Here is an 18,882-nt window from a genome sequence, read left to right on the forward strand (position 1 = left end):
ACAATGGGCAGTGCACCATGGCACTAGCTGCTGGCATGCTATCAAGTCTTGGCCGCTGGACAATCAGCAGCATGGAGGAATGGTGACTGAAGGCACAGTAATATTTTCTAAACAGATATAATTAATTTTAAAAGCAGCATGTGTATCTGTGTGTTCAAGTGCAGAGATATAATAAATGCCAGTGTGCCACATTTTATTTTGCTTGTAGGAAAAATGATTTCAACGTAATTAAAAAATGTATCATGTTCTGGTTCACCCACACATGCAGTATAGGGAGCGCAGCAAGAGTGTCATACTGATAGCACCAGGAACTAAGGACATAGAGCGTAGGTGCAAAAAAAAATCATGTAATAAGTTACATTTCACTCAAAGAGGAGCAAATGCAGTCAGTCATCCTCAACTTAGAACCATTCAGTTGCTGGAGATCTCTGGAAGCAAAGGCAGGGGGAGAGAGAGAGAGAGAAAAAAGTCTCTCTGCAGAGATAGAAGAGCCAGAAAGCCACTCAGTGGAGCCTCTCTGCCAAGATTACTTCAGTTTAATTGCTGGAGTAGCTCCACAACCCTGACATGGCCCCACTATGAGTGGAAGACTGGAGTAACTGGGTGGTGGCAAATCCTCCCACTCCACACTTTCTTCTGCTCCTTCACCTTTCTCTGTTGCAATCTTCTCCTGCAGAGCTTGGCTCCATTCCACATTGGAGAGTGCTCTGCTCTGGCCCACCCCAACACAGAGGAACTGCACTGGTTCTAATGCCAGGGGGTCCTCAGCATTGCAGAGATAAAGGCAAGATTTTCCCTATTATTCATTCATTCGCATTCCACCACAAGATAATTTGGCTGCCTCTCTTTATTGTCCCCCAGAGCACATTCTTTTATGTGTCCTCACTCTCATGTTTCCCCCTGAAAGTGATACCTTCAAGTTACAAAAATGCAGCTATCCCAAAATGCCTAATGCATTTATGATATCACTTATACCATTGGGTGCAATGAAACTTGTGATCTCTATAGTGTTCAGCAAAGAAGAGGTGCCAGGTAGATTTCACCTAGGAGAAAACTCAATATTTAACATTTTAAATCTAATTTCTGTACTGAATGCTCCTCCCAGTTTCTAGAAATGCATCATGTAAATGTGAAATTAACTCACTTTTAATCTTGCAGTGCACTTTAATTATCCTATGATTTTAATAGGGCTCTGATTAAAAAGTACTTTTTCAGGTATATTTTGAACACTAGAGCATATAACTAAAAGCTCAGGATCCACTGAAATATCCCTTTTCTGAATGCCAGGCCCACAGAGCTGATGTTGCATCTTGAAACCAGTTCAAGTGGACTCTGAATGGGATTTTCAAAAAATGCCTATCCGTGGCCTAATTCTGCTCCCATTGAAGTTGATGGGAAAACTCCCTTTGACATAAGTAAGAGAATAGCCCAGTACTGTGCACTTTTGAAAACCATACTTTGTGACTCCTGATGGTCAAGAATAGTAAGTACCACACTGATTCCAGAGTGACATAGGGTTTCCTCCTGTAATGCAGGTAGTGCTATGGTTGGCCAAGTCACTTCAACGAAGTGCAATACTCTTCAGGCAGAGCATGCAGAAGAAGAGATAATATGGACTGGGAGCAAGGAGTGAAGGACAACAAAGGCAATGAAAGAAGGGATAATGGAGAGACACAGCAGTGGAGGAGAGAAGGAGAAAGAGTTGTATAGTGCAAGAAGTTAAGAGACAATGAGGAAGGAAGAACATAGAAGAAATATATCAGGCAGGAAGGGTAGAGAAGAAAGAATCAAAAGAAGAGAGACAGCAAGAGAAAGGACAAAAACACAGTATAAGGGAGGGGGAAGGATTAAAGAGAGACACCAGGATGATAGGAAGTAGAAGAGGAAAAGATGAGAGAGGAGCAGGGACAGAAGGCAGACAATGTGGACAAAACAAAAGTCTAGATATGAGAAGGAAGAGAAAAGAGACCAGAAGAGAGACAAGAAGTAAGAAACATTACTGGAGGGAAAGGAGAGTTGAGCTGAAAGGAGAAAGAAAAGAGCAGTGGAAAGGAACAGGGTAGAGGTAGAGATGAACAGGAAACAAATTCATGCAGGTCAGTCACAGGTTGGATGTGCTGTTTCTAGGAAACTGATTGAGTGAATTTTGCTTGGGTTAAGGACTATGAGATTGACACTTTAGGAATCAGGAAGTGCCTGGAAGTTTAACAGAGTAATGGTGAGACAACTAAAAATAAATGAAAATAAAAGACAAAAGTGAAGAGGAAAAGGAAAAGTTCTGTGAACCTATTGGCATTACAACAGAGAGCAGCTCTTCAGAGATCTCCTTAGGGAAGACCCTAGCACTGTCCCCCCACATCACAGGATTAAATTAGAGATTGACAGCCTATAGATGCACTTAAGATTGATGATGGGATTTAGTGCTTTACACCTCTATGTTGTTTCAGAAACAGCTAGTTCAGTAATGACTGAACATTGTTACCTTCAGCTGATGGTTCAGGACTGTAATGAATGTGTGGTTTCAGTCCAGTTCCAGCTGGATAGGAATCCACATAATGATAACCACCATCACAGTTGTTACTGACAGACTTGTGACACTCTTAGCAAAAAGGATAAGGAACAGATAGTACAAAAAGCAAATTGTGTTCTCAACCCTGAAGTAGCTCCTCCAGGTCAGATACAGTCTTCTAGAGGAGGAGTGGAGAGAAGCTTGTTCTTCTGTCATCTGTGGTTTACCTGTTCTGGACTTAAATAGAGTGTCATGTATTGAAAACTGTGATAAAATTTTAAGCTGCCACTTTAAATTTCATGGGATTTTCCCAGTCCTGCTTGCAGGCCCGGGACTCTAGAGGGAAGCTTGCCATCTGGGCCTCATCATTGCAGCAGTCAGTCAGCAGACAGATAGCCTTACAGTAAAGTGGGGTGAGTTGTGGCTCTCTGTTTTAGGGAGCAGTGTGCTTTGTCTCTCTCTGAGTTGGGGTCCCTTTGTATTATCATTCTGAATAAAGAAGTATTAGAATACAGCCTTTCAGTGAGAGTATTTTTCTATTTACTGCTGTGTGTGTATACCATGAAACATAACTTAGAAGACTTCTGTGTAAAGGGCTGTAAATCCACTGCCTTCAAGAAGCACTACAGTTCAGACACACACAAAAAATTCATACCTTAAAGTAAATTCCGCCTCTTCACTTGACAGCTCTTTTTCCTTTCTCTCTCTCTTGTATATTTCATTCAATGAACTAAAGAGGAAGTGTCATTAGGGCTTTGTTTCGGATTGCTACTATGTCCCAAAGGGCTTACAGTCTAATTAGAGAAAGTAAACAGTGTACAAACCCATCACAATGAGGTTAGAAAAGCAGTGTGTTTTGGGTGCAGCTTCATGAGAAAAAAAGGAGTGTTCATAACTCAAGTTAGCTAATTTGAGTCAATTAATGTGAGGTAAAATCACAAAGCAGTTTGTAATTTTCACACGAGTTAGCAGATCAGGTTAAAGACTATGGGGGAGCTTTGAGTTTACCTTGACCTGTTAACCTATGTGAAAACTACAAGGTAACATAAGTTAAGAATTCATTTTTCCCTAGTGAACACAAAGCCTTAATGATAAAGCTAAGCATTATCACCCCTACTCAGCAAAGAACTTAAGCATGTTAACTGTAGGCATGTGAATTCTGTGGGAGTACTCATGAGCTTAAGTAATGTAGTGAATCTGACCCTGCTTTAGTAATTCCATGATTTTTATTTGGATTTTTATTTTTAAAGAGACACCGCTTTTCAGACATCTAGTGTTATCTCTGCTTTTAGGAGAGACTGTTGGCACTGAGAGCAGGAAAACAAGTGATTTGACTGGCACAGAGATGAAACCCACTGAATTACTGAAACAGCTGAATCTCACTCCAAACGAGCCTTCAAGTTTGAGGCATCAAGGAAGCCTGCATGAGCTGTGCTTCTTCTTTGGATAAATTAAACATTTCAGTTTTCAGTTATGTCAATCCAGCCCTTGCCATGTGTCAGAAAATCTCTGAAAGAAAAAAATTGTAAAATGTGCATATTATACTGCAGGTTAGCAGTATAATCCATGATTTAGGGATATGTTCCGTTGGCTAGAGGTGGTGTTACTAGTTTGGACAATCAGCTTTAAAAGAAGGACTCATCCAAATCTGCACAAAAGAATTCAGGAGAGAAAACTACTGAGGTCTCTTTCTGTTTTGTTTAGGGAAAAACTCTTTGCACCCTTGTGTAAGATACTAGTTGGATAAACACTTGCTAAACTGCACATTAGTTTAAGGAAAACATCCATTAAGCTTAGATGAAAAGCTTGTACATTCAGGGTCAAGTTATTTCATTATTGTTTTTAGTCAGCTAAGCTGGCAGTAGTTATCTTTTGTATTTTTTTAATTATTATTTTTGCATGGGTCTTTTAAGCCCCAAACCAGTATTGGCTCCAGCTGTCCCAGCTTATTTAGCTGCCTTCACAGCTGCTGGCAGCAGTTTCCTATAGCATATCTAATGAATGGGATATTAAGATGTACTAGGTACACTCAGTCCACTGGACAAACTTATTTGCTGGATGTACCTGGTATATTATTTTTCAGCAGTGAAGTGGCTAACAGTACTGGCATTATGTGGTCGTAATTAGGTTTCAAAATTCTTTAATTTTTTCCTGCTGAGAATAGTTTAAATCTTCTGTAATGAAGTAATTCTGTGATTTTGGAGACTAAAATAAACTTCTGTTGCACCTTCTGATTACATTCTTTTTTAAGTACAGCAGGAAAGCTACCTGATTCTTTTTCCACTTGTTGTGAGTTTGATTTTCAGAGGGGCCTTGCCCCAACCTCCTTTTGTATTTGAACATATAAGCCCTATGCTCACAGTTTTCAAGCATTAATACTTGCACATGCAGTTGATAGTGTCAAACGTCTACATGTTCTAGTATTAGTGCTTGTAAAATTAATGTGCAGGTGTTTGCATGGTCCTGGTTTCTGAAAATGAGGATCCATAATTTTAATGGTCTGACGGATTTGTAGATATCTGCTTATATAATCTACTTGAAATACAAATTAAAATGTAGTACATTTAAACCAGCATAAGTTTATCATAGAATCATAGAAGATTAGGGTTGGAAGAGACCTCAGGAGGTCATCTAGTCCAACCCACTGCTCAAAGCAGGACCAACCTCAACTAAATCATCCCAGCCAGGGCTTTGTCAAGCCTGACCTTAAAAAACCTCTATGGAAGGAGATTCCACCACCTCCCTAGGTAACCCATTCCAGTGCTTCACCACCCTCCTAGTGAAATAGTGTTTTATAATATCCAACCTAGAACTCCCCCACTGCAACTTGAGACCATTGTTCCTAGTTCTGTCATCTGCTATCACTGAGAACAGCCTAGCTCCATCCTCCTTGGACCCCCCCCCCTTCGGGTATTTGAAGGCTGCTATCAAATCATAGAATCATAGAATATTAGGGTTGGAAGAGACCTCAGGAGGTCATCTAGTACTGCTCAAAGCAGGACCAATCCCAACTAAATCATCCCAGCCAGGGCTTTGTCAAGCCAGGCCTTAAAAACCTCTAAGGATGGAGATTCCATCACCTCCCTAGGTAACCCATTCCAGTTCTTCACCAGCTTCCTGCTTCAATCCCCCCTCACTCTTCTCTTCTGCAGACTAAACAAGTCCAGTTCCCTCACCCTCTCCTCGTAAGTCATGTGCCCTAGCTCCCTGATAATTTTCGTTGCCCTCGGACTCTCTTCAATTTGTCCACATCCTTTCTACAAGGGGGGCCCCAAAACTGGACGCAGTACTCCAGATGTGGCCTCACCAATGCTGAATAGAGGGGAATACTCACTTCCCTTGATCTGCTGGCCATGTTCCTACTAATGCAGCCCAATATCCCATTAGCCTTCTTGGCAACAAGGGCACACTGTTGACTCATATCCAGCTTTTCGTTCACTGTAATCCCCAGGTCCTTGATACTGGCTGCCAACTAGACATCGAGCCATTGATCACTACCCATTGAGCTCAACAATCTAGCCAGCTTTCTATCCACCTTATAGGCCAATCATCCAATCCATACTTTTTTAACTTTCTGGCAAGAATACTGTGGGAGACCATATCAAAAGCTTTGCTAAAGTCAAGGTATATCACATCCACCACTTTCCCCATATCCACAGAGCCAGATATCTCATTGTAGAAGGCAATCAGGTTTGCAGGCATGACTTGCCCTTGGTGAATCTATGTTCACTGTTCCTGATCACCTTCCTCTCCTTCAAGTGCTTCAAAGTGGATTCCTTGAGGACCTGCTCCATGATTTTTCCAGGGGCAGAGGTGAGGCTGACTGGTCTGTAGTTCCCCAGATTCTCCTCCTTCCCTTTTTTAAAGATGGGCACTATGTTTGCCTTTTTCAAATTGTCTGGGACCACCCCTGATTGTCATGAGTTTTCAAAAATAATAGCCAATGGCTCTGCAATCACATCAGCCAACTCCCTCAGCACCCTTGGCTGCAGCGCATCCGGCCCCATGGACTTGTGCATGTCCAGCTTTTCTAAATAGTCCTTACCCTGTTCTTTCACCGGTGAGGGCTGCTCACCTCCTCCCCATACTGTGCTGCCCAGTGCAGCAGTCTGGGAGCTCAACTTGTCTGTGAAGACTGGGGAAATCTGTCACTAGGTTGCCTCCTCCATTCAGTAAGGGTCTCACACTTTCCCTGACCACCTTCCTGTTGCTATAGACACCTGTAGAAACCTTTCTTGTTACCCTTCACATCCCTTGCTAGCTTCAGCTCCAATTGTGCTTTGGCCTTCCCGATTACACCCCTGCATGCTTGAGCAATATTTTTATACTCCTCCCTAGTCATCTGTCCAAGTTTCCACTTCTTGTAAGCTTCCTTTTTGTGTATAAACTCACCAAAGATTTGTCTGTTAAACCAAGCTCGTCACCTGCCTTATTTACTATTCATTCTGCACATTGGGGTGGTTTGTTCCTGTGCCCTCAAAAAGGCTTCTTTAAAATACAGCCAGCTCTCTTGGACTCCTTTCCCCCTCATATTAGCCTCCGAGGGGATCCTGACCATCAGTTCCCTGAGGGAGTCAAAGTCCGCTTTTCTGATTTTATGATTCATTAAATTTCTGTGCATAATCTACACAAACATTATAGTGCTAAAATCAGTACATGAAAGACCTTTTTAAAAGCATACAGCCTTGTCTATGTAAGAAAGCTGAACTGGTTTAACTAAAGGTGTGATTTTAAACTGATTTAGTTAAGTTGGTACAAACTGCTCTGTGAACACTCTTAGTTCAGTTCATTTTAAAGCTTATTTTGGTTTAGCTCATGTCGATTAGGAGTCAGTTTAAGTTAAACTCAAATAAGCCACTCTTCCATCGGAATAAGTGTCCAAATGGGGATGTGCAAGGGTTTAACTTCAAGAAAAAGATTAGTGCTGCTTACAAATCATGTTAGTTAGGGGCAAATCATACCTTCCTGTGACGATTCGCTGGAAACTCACCATGTGCAATTTCTATCACATTGCACCCTCAGGGAGAGAGGATAGAGGGTCTATGGAGGAGGCTCTGGCCTCCCAACCCTACTGATCTCTTGGATAAATGAGGAAAGGAACTCTAGGTTCCACAGACAGCTCTAGTGGGGAAGCTGGATGGATCTATGTTCTCCTATCTCACCTAAGTGGAGGGTACATTCAGAGCCTAAGTTTAAAGACACTTTCAGCCCAAACATTTAATTAATGGGATAATGAAGGGCCCACTCCCATGGGATGGTATCATTAGGAGCCTGATCTAGATTCCATTGAAGTAATTGACTCTGACAGGAAGAGAAACTGACTAAAGTATAGTGGCTGTGATACTTATGAAAAAAAAGAGGCCCGCCTGAAAGAATAATAGTAATGCTTAGCCCTTATTTAGTGCTTTTCATTTGCCAGTCTCAAAGCACTTTACAGAAGAAGTATGTCTCCATACATGAATTTTATACCTGGGGAAACTGAGGCACATATTGATGACTTGACTTGCCCACGGTAACTCAGGCAGTGACTGAGCCAAGAATAGTATCAGAGGGGTAGCCGTGTTAGTCTGGTTCTGTAGAAGCAGCAAAGAATCCTGTGGCACCTTATAGACTAACAGACGTTTTGCAGCATGAGCTTTCGTGGGTGAATGCCCACTTCTTCGGATGCGTCTATAAGGTGCCACAGGATTCTTTGCTGCTTGAGCCAAGAATAGAACCCAGATCTCTGAGCCCAGTTTTCTGAATTTAAAAAACTAAATATTTAGAAATAAAGTATTTAAATGGGATTATTTTTAATCATGTTCATTAAACATTTAATGTTTTAAACGTAAAATGTCCACTATCTAAAACAATTATGCAATCCAGAATGTGTGTGCTAGTTATCTGTGTCTGGTATGAGGCATGGGGAGACCCCCCAAGTTGTGTAACTGTTGAGTAAGGAACTTGCAGCCTAACATAGAGCCAAACTCTCACGTCCATCCGAGCATCCCCAGTAACTTTAGTGGGGATACACAAGTACAGCTCAAGCAGAATTTGGCCATCTATTGCTTACAAAATAGCAAGAATAAAGTGAGATAGGTTTGCATATCACACCTAGATATCATCATTTGGTTTATTATTTGTACCACAGCATTGTTTATAGGTCTCAACCAAGATCAGGATCACTGTGTGCCTGGTGCTGTACAAACGCATAGGAACCAATAGTGCTTGATATAATAGTTTATAAAATAGATAGCCCCTTCCCATGCAGAATTCTTGTGCAGAAGCCAGTTATTATGCTACACCCAGTACTTGCCGAAGTCCAAGTACTTGTCCAAGTTAGCATTTCCAGCCTTGAGCACATGAAGTAAGGCATGGCCTGGGCATGGGACATGGCAGTTCCTGCCTGCCTGCCTTCCTTCCCCTTCCCACATATGCATGAGTCCTGGGAGGAGCTGGATAGCCTGTATTATAAGATACACAGGTAACACTTTTTCTGAAAGTGTAGGAAGATTGCTTGTGAGCATTATACGTGAACCTACTCCCTCTAAAGATATAGGATGGGATTTGAAAATGTGTACAGTGCTGGTCTAATGCAGTTTCCGTTGACTTCAGTAGAAGCAGAGTTAGGCCAGCATTGAGCACTTTTGAAAATCCATAACACTTTCTCACGGCTTTTGCAGGCAGTGTCTCCAGCCACCACTGTCTGAGTGATATATTGTCTTCCTGCTCACCCAAAGTTGTTCTGGTTCCAAGAAACTTACTTGAGTGTAATAAACCTATGATATTCCACAGGTTCTCAGTGCATATAGATTGCTGACATCTTTATTCATAAGCTCTTTCCTATGAAGTTAATAGAAAGAGGTGAAGTTTTACACAAATGAATTTTCATAGGGCATGTCTACACTACAGACTTAAGTCGACCTATGTCGACTTACCTCACACTACCCTCCTCCTGTTGCTGGTGCACGTCCTCCCCTGGAGCGCTTTCACCAACTGAAAAGGGTCAGTGCAAGGGAGGGGCGGAGAGCCAGAGCTCTCCACTCCTCATGGCTCCTCACCTGGAGCCCAGCTGCCCCCAGGCTCTGTTTCAGTTCCTGTGTGAATATGTCCTGAAAGTGCATCAGAAATTAAATCCTTCTGCTGGCCACTTGTTTTATTTCTGGTTGTATCATCTCTTGTTGCTTGCCTCTTCTTGATCACTATCACAGCAAGTTAATTCACTACCAGGTGCAGAGAGTATCCCAAATCCAGTTAACAGAAACTCTAGTTTAATTTGTGTCCCTGTGGATTGTGCCAAATGCCCTTGAACCTTCAGTCCTGTGAAACGCCACAACAGTAGGAGGTGATTTTGAGCTCCACAGAAATTTAATTTCAGCCTTACGGGGCATAAGAGTTCCACAACATTGAGGTTCCTGATTATTTCAGTTTTTGAGTTTATGAAGGTTTTAGATTTCCCCAGAAACCTTTGTGAGAAAGGGCTCATCTGTATGAGTGTAGGCCTCCATTCAGGAAAGTACTTAAGCATGTGCTTAACTGGGGAGATCAGATTTAAGCACATTGGGACTTATACAATGCTTCAGCACTTTCCTGAATAGTGATGCTTTCCTGAATTGAATTCTTAAAGAACAGTTAGAAGTCCAGAAATGCACAAACTTTGTGTGTCTTGGAAATGTATAATATTTGTCTGATTGTATTATATAAAGTAGTTTTGCTTCTCTTTTAATTCATTACACTTGTTGTAGTTAATCCATCTTATGAGATCAAGTTCAGAAGTTCAAATACACGCTGTTTATTTTAATTCATCTTTCTAATTTAATTTATTCTGTAATGTGCATGCCTGTCACCTCTGTGTAGAACCTTTTTTTATATTCATTAAAATACTGTATAATCACTGGAAATTCTACAGGACATGATTACATTAATGGCTCTTTTGTCCAGTTTGTTAGTTAGGTTGCAATTTGACCACAAGAGGGCAGTACTCCTTTTCCCCTCTGCCTGCATTCCTGGCCTTTCTCAGAGGCTTTTCCTCTGGTAAAAAGAGATCAGGTTGTAGGAGTCTGCGTACGGTGGGCTACGGCAATAACCATACTTGGTAGCAGGATGCCCAACGTGTAAAGTTATCCTTATTTTAGTAAATGGCACTACAGCATAGGCCTGACCTGTTTCCATATTCAGTGGCTGTGGTGAGGTGACATCTGGCTGCTGCTAATTAGCTGCGGAAATCCTTTGCTCATCTTCTAATGCCAGTGTCGGCCAGATGCTGTCTGAGTGGGGAGGTGGCCTGGAAGCAAACAACTTTCTGCTTGCGAGTGAAGAGAGCTTTCCCACCCCCTGCTTTGGGATTCAGCTCTGAGGAGGCGGAGCCAAAGAAGCCCGCAGGGGTCTCCCTGGCTGGCACCTGTGGAAACGACATCCCAAGCAGGGCAGTTTTTGGTGGGCCGTTAATGTCTGGGTTTTATTTCTTCCAAGTAAATGACTCCATTTAATATTTGTTTACATTTATTTTAGGTGTCCAACCCCTGGTTGTGATGGCTCTGGGCACATTACTGGGAATTATGCTTCACATCGAAGGTATGTAAAGAGAGTTTTTGGTCTTTAAGTCGTGTATGTTTCAATTGGATTACAAAATGGGAAAGGGACCTGTGGTGCGGGGTGGGGGGAGGGAGGGGAATCTGTCACCTGTGCCTTATTAAACTCTTATTATCATTTGCATCAGGTGCTGAGGGAAATGCTGCATTTATTGATCAAGGTAACAATAGTATCTTCCCATTCCCGGAAGAGGAGATACTATGGTAGTATAGTAACTAGGGAGTGGTAGATGCTGAGTAGTTAGTACCACCTCCATTATGTGTATGAAACACAGTAAAGTGAGAAAAGCTGCTTTATATTTAGTAACAGGAACGTACCCTATGATGTCTGGCCCAGGGTTAGTAGTATAGCCAATTCCTGCTCCTATTAAAGTTAATGCTATTGGGCCTGATTATCTGCTCGAATAGGTGCAAACCAGCAGGGACTCTGTTGAAGCCAGTAGAGATACAGCAGTGTAAAAATTGGTGTAATTGAGAAAAGTAGTTTAAAACCAAAACATCAGCGAAACACAGACATGAAGGAATCTGCCACACCATTGGGTTCAGGACAAATGACAATTAAATCACAATAATGATTAAATTCCCTTTAAAAATAATTTAATTTAAAAAATAAAGATTACCTTTAAAAAGATGCATCTGATGAAGTGGGTATTCACCCACGAAAGCTCATGCTCCAATACATCTGTTAGTCTATAAGGTGCCACAGGACTATTTGTTGCTTAAAAAACACAAGGTATAAAAAGTTTAAAATCACCTAAGTGAGTTAGGAACCTATATTACATTTTCAAAAGTGACTGAGGGCCAGATTTTAAAGGTATGTGGGCACTAATAATGCAGATAAGTGCCTTGTAGGATTTAAAAGTCTAGTTGCTTTTTTTAAAAATTCCACTAGGGACCTAGCTGCATCTTTCGGCGCCTAAGTACATTTAAAAATCTGGCTTTTAGGCATTTAGGGTCTAAATCTCATTGAAAGTCAATAAGAAAGGTCTGATCTGCACTAGGAATTTACATTGGTATAGCTACATCTCTCAGGGGTGTGAAAAATCCACCCCCTTGAGAGACGTAGTTAAACTTCCCTAACACCTGGTGTAGACAGAACTATTCTGTCGACCTAGCTACCACCTCTCAAGGCCGTGGATTACCAACATCAGGGTAGTAGTGACTACACTGAAGCAATACAGCAGCACAGCAGCAATGGTGCCACTGTGCCACTGTAGCATTTTAAGTGTACACAAGCCCTTAGGCTCCTATGTGTCTGAGTCACTTTTGAAAAGTAATGTACACACAACAGTAAACACCAAAGAGCTCTTAAATTCAGATTACTGTGAAGACTGGCATTAAGGTGCTCTGCCAAATCAGTTGCCCGCAAACTTCCTGAATCTGCTAATGCAATTTGAAGATTCTTTTGCATTATGGTACAAGTGAAAGCAATTGTCTTATGGCCAGTCTCAGAAGTCATCTAGTCAGTTGGAGAAGAAAGGAAGGAATTAATAACATTAAATAAAATTCACGGGACTATGAAGAGGTTGTGGGAGAAGAGAATATACCTCAACCCACAGAAAAGGCACAAGGCAACTCTGCCTCACTTCTGTGACTTAATCCAGCCCTGGAAATAAGGACTAAGATCCCTGTGTTAAATCTGTTCAAGTGTTTGTGGCCTTTGCATAAATTTGAATCCAGTAGCCATACCCCACCACCATGCCCTTTTCCACAATGGGCTATTGTGAGCTGATGTGTAGCTCAATTCTGTGCGGAGCGTGTGCATTGTTGTATTAATTTAGAGGGAATAAATAGTTAAAGGTGTTAATACAACCCATTCAGTGTGCAGCATTAAACAGTGCCAAACAAGATTCACGGTTTGGTATAGAGCAGTGGTTCTCAAACTTTCCAGACTACTGTGCCCCTTTCAGGAGTCTGATTTGTCTTACATACCCCAAGTTTCACCAGACTTAAAAACCACTTGCTTACAAAATCAGACATGAAAATACAAAAATGTCACAGCATGTTATTACTCAAAAATTGCTTACTTTCTCATTTTATCTGTATGAAATTTTAGTTTGTACTGACTTCGCTAGTGCTTTTTATGTATTCTGTTGTAGAAGTAGGCAAATATATAGATAAGTTGATATACCCCCTAGAAGACCTCTGAGTACCCCCAGGGGTACGTGAACCCCTGACTGAGAGCCACTGGTATAGAGACCTAAGCCTACTTAGTACAAATGTAATGCCGAGAGACCCTGGTTGTTGGCGGGCGGAATCAAACTGGGGACCTTTGGAGCTTAGTGCACGAGCCTCTACCACGTGAGCTAAAAGCCAACTGCCTGTTAGCTCAGGCTGTAGAGCAGACTCATTTTATCTCTCTCTCTAAGTGGTCTCAGTGCCACTAGATGGGACAGAACACCACACCCAGAAGGTGTGTGAGTTACACAAACACATAATTAAAAATCTTTTTAACCTTTAATTAAAGATACAGAAGAGAATGAAAAACAGCTAAAGCATCTGAAATGTAAAGTATCAAATAAGGCTTTCATTTTAACAGCCTCCTTGTTCCCTTTCTCTTTAGCTGGAAAGAGTTTTTAGAAGGAAAACCTCCTTTGTTTAACAGTCTTTTAGGAGGTATCAGAGATGGAGGCAACTGTCCTTTTGAAGAAAATAGAAGTTAGTTCTGATGGGCTAGAGCTGTTGTTATTGTTGTTAAAGTCCGATCCTGTTTCCTTTAAGACAAAATAAGACAAACACACACAAAAGGAGAAAGAAAAGAATAGCAAAGATAGAAAATGCAGTGTCTGTCTCTGGTCTTGATTCTCACTTGCAACCTCACTGCTGGAAAAACACTGGCACAGCACATGGCCTTATCAGCCACTCCAAGACCTGGTAAACTTGTACCAGCATTGGGCTGTTTGGGGCACTGCATTTTGTTGTCCTGTCTGGTCACAGGCCAAGAGCAATATATGTAGTTGTGGCCAGCTAAGCCAGACATTTATTAGACAGAAGGAAAAAGGAGAGAGATAGGAAAAAGAAGAAATAAGGTAGGGAAGGAAAAGGACACATGGGGGGAGGGGGAGTACGAAGTCTCACATCCAAGGTGGTATTTGGGATGTAGCCAAAGCCGGTGAATATGGCGATGTCATCTGGCTTACTCTCAGGGCTGGCTCCAGGCACCAGCCCAGCAAGCAGCTGCTTGGGGCGGCCAACAGTGAGGGGCGGCACGTCTGGGTCTTCAGCGGCAATTTGGCGGTGGGTCCCTCACTCCCTCTTGGAGCGAAGGACCAGCCACCGAACTGACACTGAAGACTGAAGCGGCGGTAGAGCTGCAGATCGCGATCGCGGCTTTTTTCTTTTTTTCTTTTTGCTGCTTGGGGCAGCAAAAACCCTGGAGCCGGCCCTGCTTACTCTCTCTGGCCCAGTCTGGTCAAGATATAATTCAGGATTAGGATGAAGAAGGTCTGGGGTCTCAGAAGATGGTGGAAGTGGCAGCTATAATGGTGAAGCTCACTCATTACCCTTCTCTCGTGTTTCAGTCAGGCAGAATCGCAGTCTGTTGGCATTTTCCTCAAAGTCTTTTTTTTTTTTTTTAGGACCCCATAAGGAAGTGATGGGTGGAATAGTCCATCCTCTCATTATTTTGCCCCTGAATTAGGCCTATTTTCCAGTTCACTGATTTTGATTCACCGATTTCTTGTTCCACGCTTTTCTTGTGTATCAAGCATGATCTCAAACCTGGTCCTTGAGTTATATCAGTAGACCTTTTTTTTTTAACTAATTCAATCTTTCTGTCTCCCTTTAGTACCTTTTCCCATCAACATTTGTTGCTATAGGTTATAGTGACACTTTATAAACTTCCACTCACTTTTCACAGCTGAATTCACAATAATGGTAAATGTGTAGGCCCAGTTATTACAACAGCAGCCATCCTGTGTGCCTGTTCTACCGCCCCTCACCCTTCCTCATTAAATCACTGTGATTCTACTGAATGTAGGCTGTTAGCAGCCCTCAAGCCCTGACTGAACATCGCCAATAGTGAAGAATATTGGCATTGTTTAGGAAGTTGCATAAGTGAAAAAAAAGCGTACAGGTGTGGGCCTGTAATAGCGCAGTGTCCCTGTGCCCTAGCCGGTCTAGGCAACTCTGTTTGCAGCATGGTAAACACACGGTGAGTTGCACAAGGCCACACACCATCCAACAGTAATAAATCTAGGAATAGAGCTGTCTAGGTGGCATAGTCCCACCCTGACCTCCCTGGCATGCAGAAGAATGTGCAGGCTGTGCAATCCACTGAGATGGGGCAGCCTGTTCCCCTATCTGCACTGAACCAGCCCTGGTGGACAGTGCAGAGGAAGGGCTGAGGCCACAGCCCACCACCTCCCTGCCCACTTTAACAAGGACTAGACAGTCAAAGTCCTGGGCCGGGGCTGGGGTGTTAATGATTCTGGTCTACTTTTTTAAGGGACACTACTGTTCTGGTTTGGGGATAGAACCATCCCAGTTTTCTGCTACCAGCAGGCAGCCATCGGCTCTTTGAAGAAGCAGAGGAAGGTTAACTAGCAAATGGTCTGGCTAGATAAAATGCAATCCATTTACCAGACAAGCTGCTATGCATTCAGCATCCCACTCAGCCTGAACCAATCTGGCCCCATTTTAGTGCTTCCATACCTGCTGCCTCTGGGTCTTGAAACTACTTCCCTTTCCTTGCACTTCCAACAGGCACCTTCACTTAAATCTCTCCTTTAAACACACTTCTTCAGTGTTTACATTTGGTTTACAATTGGACACATTTACAAGAGTCCTGGGATTAATCTGGAATGTTATGCTATGTGTGGGAGGTAATCCAATACTCTGTGGCGTACCTGGAGGGAAGGAAAAAGGTGCTTTACAGTGCTCCTGGGATTTATCCAGTGCTTTGTGTTTCTGACCTGTTCTGTTTTCCTAATTTGGATTAGATAGGTGCATTTGATAATATTTTCCTTCGTTTTTGTAGAGTCCCAGCACCCAAAGGGACTCAAAAAAATAATATACTATAATGTAATTACTTGATCTGGAATTTGTCCAGTCATTAGGATTAACACGCCTACTCTTGAAAAGTACCATGAGGTCTTCAGTGACCACCAGGCTCCAGGACCTTGGTTTTGCATCTTGTGGAAGAAACACTGCCAGCACCATATCCTGAGCACCAGGCTGGAGGGCTGGCATTGAACTCAGAGGGAGACACTTTTGGGCTACACTAGTGCGGGGGTTTGAACTAAGATATGCAACTTCAGTTACACTATTTGCGTAGCTGAAGTCGAAGTATCTTAGTTCTACTTACCTGGCCGACCTCATACGACGAGCCGCAGCTCCCCAGTCGACTCCGCTTACTCCTCCTGCTGAGGTGGAGTACGGGCGTCGATTTGGGAATTGATTTATCACATCTAGATGAGACACGATAAATCGATCCCCGATACATCGAACACTACTCGCTGATCCGGCGAGTAGTATAGACGTGCCCTTTGAGTCTCCATTTCCCACAACAACCTCGCTTTTCATTGGAGGTTTCTCATCTACATACCAAGCTAGCCCATCGTTGCTTCATTTTTGAGATCACCGCATATGAATGCCCAAGACCCATACTACTGACTAGTGAAAATATATTGATGAAAGAATTAATGAACTGATAACCTGTAAGAATTGTTATATATCATGGACTTTCAGTATGTCTATAACCAGTATTTCTAATTCTCTCCTTGAAAATTAGCACTACTTTCCTCCTGTTTAAATCTCATTAAGTAACACTTCTCTTTAGACTATACTTGATACAATGATTTAAAACCCTTTTTGTACAAGAACATTTCAATGACATACTGCTGTCTTAATTGACTGCCAGAATGTCTGGGTGACAAGGTAGGTGAAGTAGAATTTTTTGGTGGACCAACTTCTATAGGTGAAAGACAAGCTTTTGAGGTTACACAGAGCTCTTCTTCGGGTCTGGGTACCATTTGTATTGCAGATAGCTGCTGTATAACAAATTCCTGAATCTGAAGACAAATGTAGCTCTGGTTTAACCCTGTGCAACTCCATTTTAGTCAATGAAGCCATTCAGTGCCCTTGAAGATGTTGAAGTACACCTGCATACATCAGGGCTGAATTTGGCCTGTCATCCTGTGTTTTATTTTATGAGGAGTTAGTTTGACATTAAAAAATGAAATAAATATGTATACTTTGTAATAGCGTTTGGTTGTAATAGGATAAAAAATTAAAACAAAGGCTTATATTTGTCACGTGTTTTCTTAATGAATCTCCTCTCAAAGGAAAAATAAATAAATCATAAATCCAGAATTATGTATTTAAAAGGTACTAAAGAACCTGAAAGGTCTTCAAATTTGCTCATATATCATAGTGCCAAAAAAGGGCATTGAATCATGAATCAAGGCATAAATGCTTCATTCTGATTTTGTGATGAAAGCTACACAAAAATTTCACAAACCCACCCAGCTGTAAATCTAGTATAAAGTATTTTGCTTTGCTAGGCAATTCTTCTAACAGTCTAGCTTTCAGATACAAGAAGAGACAGGATTTGTCACACACATGATCAGCCTCAGTATCATTAATGGGTTACTTCTTCCACACAAGTTGGAACATTCAGAACTTTTCTTGAAAAGGAAAATAGTAGTCTCTCTTCAGCAAACAGAAGCCAAGAAGTAGGAAGAACTTGACATATGTTTGTATAGTGCTCAGCAAAATGGGATCACCTTAGCATGGGTGCTACTGCAGAACACATAGTAAATAATAACACCATTTCACCGGCAACCTAGATAATTCTGAAAAAAACAAATTGAACTAAACCCGAACTTCTGGCAAAATTCTGCTCTCAGCTAGAATTGTACTAAAGGCAGAATTACTCCACTCAGGTCAGTGGAGTAACTCTAGCTTTACACCAAAAAGCAGAATTTGGCCCTTCATTGGCATCTGGAATTGATGAGAATTATGATGACATTCTTGATACCTGCTGTTAAAGCTAGTAGAAAAATTCTTGTTGAACTATATGGGAGAGGAGGGCAGGGAAGGGACTGGAAAGTAGCTTTTTAACTAACTACAAACTTTTACAAAAAAATCAGATTTTTGTCAGTAATTTTTCTTTATTGATTTTTTAGAAAATTCTGGCTCCATTGAAAACAGTAGCAAAACTCCCATTGACTTCAATGGAGCCAGGATTTTACCCATAATCTTTTAAGGATATCTAATTGAAAATAGAATTTCCATTCCACGGGAAACTCAGGAATTTCCAGACTGGATCAGACCCATTGTCTGTCTAATCCTGCGTCCTGCTTCTGACAGTGGCCAGCACCAGATGATGCAGAGAAAGGTGTAAGAACCCCACAGTAGCAGATGTTGGATAATCTGCCTTCCCATTAGTTCATCCTGCCCGCTAATGGTTGGAGGTTGGCTAAGCCCTGAAGCATGAAGTTTAATATCACATACAGTATTTTTGTTATCATTAATGATGAAAGTGCTGGATATTCATGATATCAATAAAAATATCCAGTCTCTTTTTTTAATCTTGTTAAATTCTTGGCCTCAACTAATACCAGTGGCAATGAGTTCCACAGTTTAATCACACGTGTGAAAAAGTATTTCCTTGTATCGGTTTTGAATTTCTCACCTTTTAATTTAATTATGTGTCCTCTACTTCTTGTGTTATGAGACAGGGAGAACAGAAATTCCCAATCTACCTTCTTTAGCTCATTCAGTATTTTGTATACTATTTTCATGTCCCCTTTTACTTGTCTTCTTTCTAAAGTAAATCCCTCTTCAGAGGAGTGTGTTTCC

General features: G+C 41.7%; 1 protein-coding gene across 2 annotated transcripts in view; it reads left to right on the forward strand.

Annotated features, from left to right (window-relative positions):
• Positions 1 to 18,882, forward strand: part of MYT1L (myelin transcription factor 1 like) — a 367,912-nt gene that overhangs the window by 317,064 nt on the left and 31,966 nt on the right. For both annotated transcript variants that reach the window (XM_045010646.1, XM_045010645.1), the window contains one exon: positions 11,000 to 11,062. In XM_045010646.1, coding sequence (XP_044866581.1) covers positions 11,000 to 11,062 — 63 coding nt within the window. The remainder of the gene's footprint in view (positions 1 to 10,999; positions 11,063 to 18,882) is intronic.

Source organism: Mauremys mutica, chromosome 3, assembly GCF_020497125.1.
Source record: "Mauremys mutica isolate MM-2020 ecotype Southern chromosome 3, ASM2049712v1, whole genome shotgun sequence".
NCBI classification, from domain to species: domain Eukaryota; kingdom Metazoa; phylum Chordata; order Testudines; family Geoemydidae; genus Mauremys; species Mauremys mutica.